We start from the raw sequence: 11024 nt of genomic DNA on the forward strand, positions 1-11024 counted from the left end.
CAAAGAAGTTATCGTTCCCTCTCACTAATAATACGGCCGAGTATGAAGCGTGCGTCTACGGGTTAGAGTCTTTAGCAGCATTGGGAGCATCGTACGTTGAAATCTGGGGCGACTCAAAGCTGATTATCAAACAAGCACAAGGAAACTGGGAAGTAAGGGAAGAAAGGTTGCGCCCATACCTAGACCAGCTGGAGGGGTTGGCACAGAGATTCAGCGAGTGCCGCTTTTATCACATTCCCCGAGCACAGAACCAAGCAGCGGATGCTTTGGCCACCTTGGTGTCGGTGTGGGATAATCCACGGAATCTTGCCTCAAAGCCTTTGGTGCTAAAAAGGTCCCCCAAACCGTGCTATGAAGATGTAATGTTGTTAGGAGTAGACGAGAAGCCTTGGTACTTCGACATTGTGAATTTCATGAAAAACGGGACTTATCCAGCAGAATCAGAACTTAGGGATCAGGCTGTGATCAGGAGGTTAGCTCATCAGTTCGTCATCCATAATGATTTGCTTTACAAAAGGCACACCGATGGATTACAATTGAGATGCTTGGACGAGGGAGAAGCCCGTGAAGCGATGGAGTCAGTACACTTGGGAATCTGCGGGGCCCATATGGGAGGAGCGGTGTTGGCGAAGAAAATCATAAGGCAAGGCTTCTATTGGCTCGCCATGGAAAGAAATTGTAATGAATATGCGAAGAAATGCCATGATTGTCAAATCCACGGAGATTATAATCATTTACCAGCTATGGAACTGCACGTGTTAGCACCCGTTTGGCCGTTTGAAGCTTGGGGCATTGATATCATCGGTGAGGTGAGGCCTAATGCATCAAATGGACACAAGTTCATCGTAGTTGCCATTGATTACTTCACCAAGTGGGTAGAGGCAGAATTGTTTAGTAAGCTAGGATCGAAGCAGATGAGAAAGTTTATTGAAAAGCATCTAATCACCAGGTTTGGGGTGCCTCACCACATGATCACGGATAATGGGATCCAGTTTCAAGGGGAAGTTAAAAGTCTCTTCCAAGAGTACGGTATTGAGCATCATAGATCGTCTCCATATTGCCCACAAGCTAACGGGACAGTAGAAGCGGCCAATAAGAACCTTAAGAGGATTCTCGTAAAGACAGTAGCATCGCATCGGAATTGGCACGAGCAGCTTCCGCTCGCTTTATGGGCTTATCGCACGACGGTTAGAGCGTCAACTGGGGCAACGCCGTTCTCCTTAGTATATGGGGCAGAAGCGGTTCTGCCTATTGAGGTTGAGAAGCGATCGCTGAGAATCGCGGTAGAAGTAGAGATTCCTAAAGCGGAATGGGTGAAGAAGCGTTATGAACAGCTGGCATTGGTAGACGAGAAAAGGATGGAGGCCCTTTACCACATACATCTATATCAAAGGAGGATGGCCCGGGCTTTCAACAAAAGGGTTAAGGTCAGTCCTATCAAAGAAGGAGACATGGTGTTGAAACAGATCCGAATGACGCGCACCGACCCTAGGGGCAAGTTTAGGCCAAACTGGGAAGGACCGTTTCTCATGAAGAAGATCCTAAGCAAAGGGGCGGTGAAACTAACCACGATGGATGGCATTGAGTTCTCCAAACCTACCAATCTGGATAGGCTTAAGAAATACTTTTCGTAAAAAAAAAGAGAAAGAAATAAAAATTCCCGATAGGTCGAAAACCCACAAAGGGCGACCTATGCAACAATAAGGGACATCCCAATGAGTGAAAACCCAAGAGGGAGCTCATTTGAAAATTCCAGGATAATAAAAGGAGAGTTGAAAAATCGCTGGGACCTGAAAACCGAAAAAAGGCGGGTCCTGGTAACAGTAGTTATATCTTGAGCAATTATGGAAATAATGTGTAAGTGGCTAAGTATTTCTGTTGCTTGTAAATAAATTAAGGCATGAATATATTCGAAGAGAATGTTTGAAATGATTATGATCGACTGAATGTATGGTATTACAAGTCATGAGTTATACATTTCTTTTCCCCACCACCAAATAAAAAGCCTACACAAACATCTTTTTCACATATCTTCATAAACCCAATCACCATTAGAATCCTTAATGGCCTCACTGATTAAAGGAAATGTAGCAATAGAGTGAGCCCTCTCCAAAAGAACAGGTTCCTCTTTGAACAGCTCTTTGTAGAAATCCAGGGCTAAGTTCCGAATAACCTTATCTTCATAAACCCAATCACCATTAGAATCCTTAATGGCCTCAATTCTATTTCTCTGCCTTCTGATCAGGGTAGAGAGATGGAAGTATTTGGTATTACGATCCCCATCTCTAATCCAGGACTTCCGAGACTTCTGGAACCAAAGGAACTCCTCCTGCCTAAGCACAGCCTCCAGCTCCTTCTGAAGGGTTCTGAGGAGGCCCTCAAGGCTATGATCAAACCTCCCCTCCAACCTGCGTTGAATGCCCTCCATCCTCTTTAATAACTTGTTCTTCCTTCTGATAATATGCCCAAACACATTCCTATTCCACCCCTGCACCTTATTCCTGAACCCTTCAACAGCTTGCAGTACATACGAATGAGGTCTCCAACTCTCATGAACGAACTCTTTAAAATTAGGATGGGACTCCCAAGCCAACTGATACCGGAACGGTCTCTTACCCCTAGGATGCTTACCTCTCAAAAGTCTAAACAAAATAGGACAATGATCCGAATGACGGAACGGGAGGTTCAACACAGAGCACTCGGGGAAAGAAGTTAGAGCTAAAACATTAGCGTAGACTTTGTCCAATCGAACAAAAGTATTATTACGCTTCCAAGTGAATTTATGACCAGAAGCCCCCAGATCGGAAAGCCCACATAAATCCATACTATTCTTGTGATGCAGACAGCGATTAACATAATCTTGGATCCCCCTCTCTGATCACTCATAAAGGCGATATCATTGAAGTCACCCGCCACAAACCAGGGCTCCGAAATGCTGACACTCATAGAATAGAGAACCTCCCAGAGCCGTTTTCGATTAGACAAGATAGGGTCAGCATACACAAGGGTAATAAAAAAGGGAGTATTGCCGGAAATACTCACTTTACAATGAATGAACTGCTTATCCATGCTAAGAATATCAAAATGATTCTGATCTGGCCTCCAAAAAAGCCAAATCCCCCCAGCCCGGCCAGTTGCCTCCGATCTAACACAGTGCCAGTTCTTAAACTTCTTAACCACCTCATCTGCTTTCTCACCACTAATCTTAGTTTCCAAAAGAGCAAAACAAGATGGATTAAACTGCTTAATAAAATCATTAATATGGATACGGGTAGCCTTGCTAGCCGCACCCCTAACATTCCAAAATAACAAATCCATAGAAAGGAGGACAACTGACCACACCCCTACCCTAAGCTAGGTATTTACTAGGGGCTCCTGAGAGCCTTACCGAGGTACCCCCGGGCCCCCTCTTATCTGGAAACGCCAAAGTGTTAAGGCCACTTTTTTGTTTTCCTTTAAGCTTTTTCATATTAGTTTTGTTAACTCCCATAGATTTCCCAATCCCAGGATCAATACCAGGAACAGGAATACTAACCTCATTTGAATTCTTCATCCTTCTAGCTGCAAGGGTCAGGGTCCCCCCCTGGGCTTCATCCTTAGAGACAAAAAGCGGGTTCACAGATTCAACCACCTTCTCGACTGGATCTACAGACTCTAATCCTGGAATACTCTCATCCATATGATTCTCATCTTGGTCTGACTCTTGAACTTCCTCAATCATCAGGGCCCCAAATCTGGACCCAGGCAAGGCTACTGAAGAAACCCCAGCCTCCTTTCTAGCTTTGAGGACAGGCTTCTCCTTGACATTTGGAATAACAGTAGCTTTAGGAGAAAGGGACTTAGAATTTGTGTTGATATCAGGAGGATGATTGTGAACCACTGCAGGTTGATTCCTACGTCTAACGGGCCTCTTTGCCACCATCCAGGGACCAAAGTTCCCTTCATACCCCTGGTTCCTTCCAGTAATCCGCACACTACTCTCAACCCTCTCTATAACAACCCTCTCCCTTTTAGGGCAACCCTCCTGAGAATGACCATACATGCCACAATCATAACAGATGTTATGTAAACCTTCATACTCAATAAAGAACACTTTATCCTGAACACAGAACTTAGAAAGTAAAGGTTTAGCCAGATCAACATCTATACATACCCTAGCAAACTTACCCCTAATGGCCCCAATTGTAGTCTTGTCCACATGGTGGACCTTACCAACCAAACCTCCTATTTTACTCAGAAAGTTTTCACTGTAGTACTCAATGGGAAGGCCCGGGAATCTTACCCAAGTCAAGATCCTGTTAACCGAACAGTCGTGAGGATTAAAATTAGGAACCCAAGGCCTTAAGGCCAAAACATAATTGGAAATGATATATGGGCCTCCCTTGATAACCGAATTTCAGTTTTCTTTATTTATATATTTAATATAAATAAAGAAAACTGAAATGATAAAATAAAATAGAAATGCATAAAATCTATCAAATACTTTTAAATTTATATATACATGTTTATTATTTCAAACCGAAGCATAAATTTTTTATGTTATCTCTCATTATTTTACTAGTTTATTTAAAATTTCATATAATCTATTGTTCTTTAAATATTTTTTTAATTTTCAATCTATATTTTTCAATTAAATATTTATGTATTATTAATTATATTATTAATATAAAATAGTTTATTTAATTAAAAATAATAAATAAAATATTATATGATGTGTGGGACCCATTGAATAGTGTGATTGTGAGTAACCACTAGAGTAAATTTTTTATAAGAGTTGTTTTGTGGAAAGAGTTGTTAGAAATGTTGAGGTGGAATGGTTGGAGGATGTGCAACCCTCCAACCATTAGAGTTGCTTTTAGAAAAAGGCTTTGGATTTTTTTATTTTTAGCCTTCAATGATCGTTTTGAGACGTTAAGTGGCCACCAATATTAAAAAGTGTAAAGTTCAATTGAATATAGTGAGCATACTTCATGAAAATAGACAGACAAACATTCACGCCCATCTTCTTACACTACAAGCCAAACAATGTATTCTCAGGGATCTTCAATATGAAGACTTTCCACAATCTTATTTTTCTCCTATTGTATCTGATGTATCTAATTTGGTTATCTAATGGAATTTGCTTTATTATATAAAAAAAAAAGGACTTTTATCAATTAATCAAATGAATTTTCACATTTCTTTTGATAAAAATTAAAGTTCTTACCCATCTTTTTGGTCAAAATCAACATAATTCAATTCTTTATCTCTGCCACTTCCTGCATCGAAGGCTTGATTATATATATATATTAAAAAGCACAATATTCCACGCAATCAATCACAATGTTCTTATACAACAAATGTATAAGAGTATTAGAAATGTTTATTGGATAGGAATGTGAATAAAATAACATTTTTACTCTGAAGCTAACATTACCCTTACTATTTTGTCAAACATTCCATTAAGGAAAGAAAACATGTGGCCGGAACCTACAAGTTCATGATAACGAATCCAGAAAAGGCATTCCACGATGTATCACTGCAACGTAACAGAGATAATACTATCTTCATCTCCTTGCCATATATGAACATAAGCGTCACCATTTGGAAATGGATTCTCTATTTCCATTGGATCAAATTCCCATTTTCCAAAAGCAATTGCGGCTTCACGAAAAATGGATTCAGCTTCTCCTTGTTGTACTGCATGTTTCTAAAGTGAGAAAACACAACTTGTTAAAAACTAGTACAAGCGTGATTTTACCTAGAAATATCCTACAAATAATGACCGGTATTTAATATATTTATAGCAAAAGAGACAAGAATGATAATTGCAACCCGTAATACATGTGTTGCTAGTTGTCAAAAAAAACCATAACCATGCTGAACGGACATCGAAAAAGAACGCAAAAATGCTACTAAAGAGGAATATATGTGCAACATATAAATTTTATAATCAACAAGTATATTTTTGTTGAAAATCTAAACTACATGTGATGGTTTTTTCTCCAATATGGTGCAAGATAAACAATATAAGGGAAAATAAAAGAATACCAAATTTGAGTAATCAATACGGGAAGCAAGCTCTTTGTCTTGTTGGGAAAGAACATGGGTATTAGCTACAGCAGAAGAACCAGGGAACCACTTTTGGTTACTCCACCAATATGCTAGCCAAGGTGTATAACGGATAACACGAAACGCCCATCGGTCTCGTGCCAACATTTTGTTGAAGGCTTCAGTCGATAAATTATTAGGAAACCCAGACCACCAATGGTTAATAACTGGAGCTAATAATGATACCCCTGCTAACCTGTTCAATGCAAACAAAACAAATTTGTCACTTATCCGTCGCAAATAATAAGAAACAACTATTGATATAGCTGAGCTAAATTATACCTATGAGGAATGTACTTAAGGCAGCTCCAAGTCAATACACCACCCATTGAATACCCAATTAAGTAGAACTTAGATCCAAGTCCCAATTGATCTGCAAGCTCTTCAATATCCAAAGTCAAGCTTCTCAGTGTTCGACTTGGATGAGGATCACTCTCTCCATGACCTGGTCTATTAAAGTTTATAATGTAGATCCCTAATTCTTCAATAAGTTCCTAGAAGAACCCATCAGTAAATCAAAAGATGTGTAACAAACACGTGGTAGAGAAAAAAAAACTTAGGGAGTCAACAGAAGAAAATACTTTAAAAATAGACTTTTTTTATATTAAGCATAAAAAATGAATAATTTCGTCTCATTCTCTCCACTGATTCCTAATCCCGAATAGTGAAATTACAAACGCAAATTTTACTTTTAGCGACAAAAATTTCTACGGTATTTTTTTAAGTCGGGGTCGATAGATCCCATGACCCTTATATATGTAAGGGTCAAGTCTACTACCACGTAGATTTTATCCGTTTTGGTTCTAGAAACACTTTGTACTAATAAAATATACTCACCCCTCTTTTATGTCCCTTTTTTTATTTATGATATTAGAGTCAATTCATTCATGTACCATTGTTATCCCTTAATTAGATAAGCCGCTCTTTTCTCATGCCTTTTTATCATAACGTCATCGTCACATTACAACAACTTCAACATGATCCAGAATAGTATATATAGGAGAAACAAAGGGACGAAGCAATTAGCACCTGTGAAAGTTCATTGTCGACAACAGAATCGTGCCTACAAGAACTAAAAGGGTGGAGAAAGATGATTTTATATTTGGCTACATCTTTTGAGACACCACGTTCTTTATAGGCCAAATGCCTCCCATCTCTGAGCTTTATTCTTGATCCTGTAATTGGAGGCCCACCTGGAGAGCCTGGTAACTTATTTGAGGGAGGTTGTATCGCTTGGTAACCCCATGCCGAAATCCCCACAGCAAAAATCAATAATAAAGTTGTAAAGATTCCTGAAATTAAGAGACGCAATTAAAGACAAAAGACCAAAGTCAATAGGAAAAAGCTAGTCAAATTTCTAAATTTAGAGATGGAGTTTGTAAGAAAAGAACTAAGTTTAGCTTTCACTAAATATATTCATAGATAAAGGTGAAGAGTTTTAACCGTGACTAATTTCCGAACAAATTTTTTCCGTACCAACAGGCTAATTAATCACTCAATCTTAATTTTTTAAAAACAAGGGACTAAAACCATCCATGGTAGGGTGTTTTCGGCGTTGGGAGGAGGGGGCGAAACAAGTGGTTCCCAATCCCCTCTCTGTATCCGACGGTGTCGGCCATGGGCTTAGACCGGAAGTGCACCAGCCCAGGCCCAAGGCATGAAGGATCCCAAAAAGAATTATTAGGTCATGAATATATATGACGTAGAAAAATTATATATATATATACCATTTACATTTTAAAGGGTCCAAATAATTAATATTTTAGATTTTAAAGAGGCCCAATTGATTTTTTGAATATAAATTGAGGGTTAATTTAAAGAAATTGTGAAATATATTTTTTTATGTTTTTTTGTAAAAAAATATATTTGATGAACGTAATAATACATACGGTATAATGAAATAACTTTTTGTTTATCAATAATATATTTCAAATTTTGATGTATATATTTTTTGGAGCAAAAATAACCCCGTGGTAAGCCCCGTTAACAAATTCGATCAGTTTTCGGTTGATTTTTCCAAATTTGACAGTTAGATTCTTAAAAAATTTCATTTTCACGTCGTTTACGGTTAAATATGGCAAAATCAACCAAAAAATGACCGAAATTGCTAACCGTGCCGACCATCGTTGACTAAACGATCAGAATCACGACTCAAACATCGAAAAGCACCAATAAAATCAAAGAACATAGTTAAAGAGATGAGAAAGAATTAAGCAGACCTGAAGGAAGATTGAAACATGCTGAAGCTGGAGATATCTGCTTGTTGACTGCACCTGCCATTGCCGATCACTGCCGAAGAAATTCAGAATTCCTTCCCCAATTTATAAAGAAATGCCGACTAATTTTATAATAGAGCCTGCGGGGACAGGATGAGATCATCGCGACATCAACTAAATAATTATAAGATATTTATGTTTTAACTTAACACGTCTAAGTCCATTATATTATTATAAGATCCTTAAATTTTTGGATAAATAATTTATTAGTCCATTTCTTTTTACCTTATAAACTGTTTAGTCCCTCTATTTTGAAAAACATATTATAAGATCTTTATCGTTTATCAATATTAACCATTCGGTCTTTTTGTCTATTTTTTTCTAGATTTTTAACCATCATATTTGGCATAAAAAGACAGATAGAAAATAACAGAATAATATGACCATTTGTATTTCTTACGGCTGTCTTGAAAGTTAAGATATGTTCGGTTAAAAATCTAAAAACCTGGATAAAATGATCAAATGGTTAATATTGACAAAAGATAATGACCTTATAATGTGTTTTTAAAAATAGAGGAACTAAACAGTGTGTTAGGTAAAAAGGCAGAGACTAATAAATTATTTAGCCTAAATTTTATCTTAATCCATTCTTTAGTCATTCTATTTGTTTTTGTAAATGAAAGTCAAAAATTGCCCCTAGTTTACATAAAAAAAATCTTTTGGTTTCAAATTTAATCTAGTTAGTTTTAATGTAGTTTTTGAACTACATTAACACCGAAATTAATATACTTAAAAAAAATTATTATTAATTTTCTTAATTATTTTTTATTTTTTAATATAATATCTTTAAACTAAACATTTTTTATGATTTTTTTAAAAATCGTATATTTTTTTCTTCATTCCTAAAATTTATTAGAGTTGTAAATTTTTTTTTTGATAATTTTTGAAATATTTTTGATTCATTTTTTAGTAAATAAATTTTACGTTAATAAATTAAAGTTCTATAATTATATAAAAATTAATAAATCAATTACTTTATATTGAAGAAATTGTGATTATGTAGAAAAATGAGAAAAAAAATATAAAATAGGGAAGATAGATGTTTTATTATTAAAACATAAAGTAAAGGGAAGATTTGTTAAAGTGATCTACTAAGAAATGAACGACAGCTTTGGAGACCCTGGTGACCCACCATTGTCGGCGACGGCGCTGCTCTCCCCCGACCAGGTTATAAGATGCAAGAAGAAAGCAAAGGGAGTTCTGGGGGGCGCGGATTCCGCTGATTCCTCTGAAAAGCTCCAATCTCCAAAACGGAAACTGCAATGGAAGAAGACCCTCCTGGGTCGCAGTGACGAGGAGGATTCCGAGATGGAATTAGTCTCGGAGACGCTGGGCGCTAAGTTTGAACATACTGCCCTAGCCGAATCAGACGCTGAAGACGAAGAGGAAGATGACCCCCTTTGCCCCTCCATCAAACTCTCGGCTAAGGAAAAAAGCCTCCTATGGAAGCCGTGGAATCACTCCCTCATTATCAAAGTGCTGGGTAGGAAGGTCGGCTTCAGATTTCTAGAACAGAAGGTGAATCAGTTCTGGGTGAAGAAAGGTACTGTCTCTCTAATTGATCTGGATAATGACTATTATATTGCTAAGTTTTCTTGTCCTGCTGATTTTGAATTGGCTCTGGGAGGGGGTCCCTTTCTAATTGCTGATCATGTGCTTTCAATCCAAAGATGGAAACCAAACTTTGAACCTTATGACGCTAAAGTTAATCGGATTATCACCTGGGTCCGCTTCCATGGGCTTCCGATTGAGTACTACAATTACTCATTCCTGATGAAGCTGGGGGGTATGGTTGGTTCTGTGCAATTCGTTGATAAGAAGTCCATTTCAGCTGAGCGGGGCAGATTCGCGAGGGTGTGTATTGAGGTGGACTTGGACTGCCCTCTCCTAGCCAAATTCAAGCTCAGGAACACCACATATAGAATTGAATATGAGGGCCTACATACCATTTGTTTTGAATGCGGTAAGTTCGGCCATCTCTCAAATAGGTGCTCGAACAAACAGAAGGAGAGGGAGAAGGATGATCCCGCCCCCCATGGGGGGCCCTCTTGGCTCCGGCATTGATCGAATTATCGGGGACGTTGTTGCTAATGACTACGGGCCATGGATGACGGCTAAGAAACCTGCGCGACTTCGGGGCAAACCACCATTGGGGAGGGGTACTGAAGAGGCTGATAAGGCTGCCATTGCTAGGACTATTAGCCTAGCTGCAAGTATGCTGCCTGAATTGTCAAGAAACCAACTCCCTACCAAGGAAGACCATGAGAAAGAGTTACCAGAGGACCTAAAAGAGGAGGGATCCCACTTTAATGTTTTGTTTGACATGGAGGAGGACTTCGGTAAGGTTGCTCCTCAGATGGCGGCAGTACCGGCACCGGATCCTGTTGATGATACAGAGATGGTGGGGATGGACCAAAGGGAGGGTAAAACGACCCCCATGGACCCTAACAGTGCAGTTAGTACTGGTAAGCCACCTACACAAGATGGAATCGTTTGCCTGACTAGCGTGAGTACTAAGAAGCAGGGACAACCAGGGAAACTGAAGTTGACAGATAAGAAGCCGAAGAAGCATGGGTTGGCATCTCCGATAGGCAAACTGGGCTTTGAAGCCAAGAAGTCTATCTGAGTGCGTTTCTCCTTTTCTCCCTTTCTTTTATG

The 11024-nt window shown here is 38.6% G+C and overlaps 1 protein-coding gene across 1 annotated transcript; it reads right to left on the reverse strand.

Annotated features, from left to right (window-relative positions):
• Positions 1–5276: 5276 nt before the first annotated feature.
• Positions 5277–8398, reverse strand: LOC136209165 (uncharacterized). Its single transcript, XM_066000564.1, has 5 exons — positions 8310–8398; positions 7120–7382; positions 6373–6584; positions 6031–6286; positions 5277–5689 (listed from the first exon to the last, which is right to left on the reverse strand). The coding sequence occupies exons 1-5, from the start codon at positions 8368–8370 to the stop codon at positions 5516–5518; spliced, it is 966 nt and encodes a 321-aa protein (XP_065856636.1). The 5' UTR covers positions 8371–8398; the 3' UTR covers positions 5277–5515.
• Between the last annotated feature and the right edge of the window lie 2626 nt (positions 8399–11024).

The sequence above is a fragment of the Euphorbia lathyris genome, chromosome 10, assembly GCF_963576675.1.
Source record: "Euphorbia lathyris chromosome 10, ddEupLath1.1, whole genome shotgun sequence".
NCBI classification, from domain to species: domain Eukaryota; kingdom Viridiplantae; phylum Streptophyta; class Magnoliopsida; order Malpighiales; family Euphorbiaceae; genus Euphorbia; species Euphorbia lathyris.

What these genes read in the sequence shown, in the direction of transcription:
- LOC136209165 (XM_066000564.1), bottom strand. Translation starts at nt 8,370, where the DNA reads ATGGCAGGTGCAGTCAACAAGCAGATATCTCCAGCTTCAGCATGTTTC. An exon ending in TCGACAATGAACTTTCACAG is followed by an intron (nt 6,585 to 7,119) that starts GTGCTAATTGCT and finishes GGGTTCTTCTAG; the next exon opens with GAACTTATTGAAGAATTAGG. An exon ending in GTATTGATTACTCAAATTTG is followed by an intron (nt 5,690 to 6,030) that starts GTATTCTTTTAT and finishes TTCTCACTTTAG; the next exon opens with AAACATGCAGTACAACAAGG.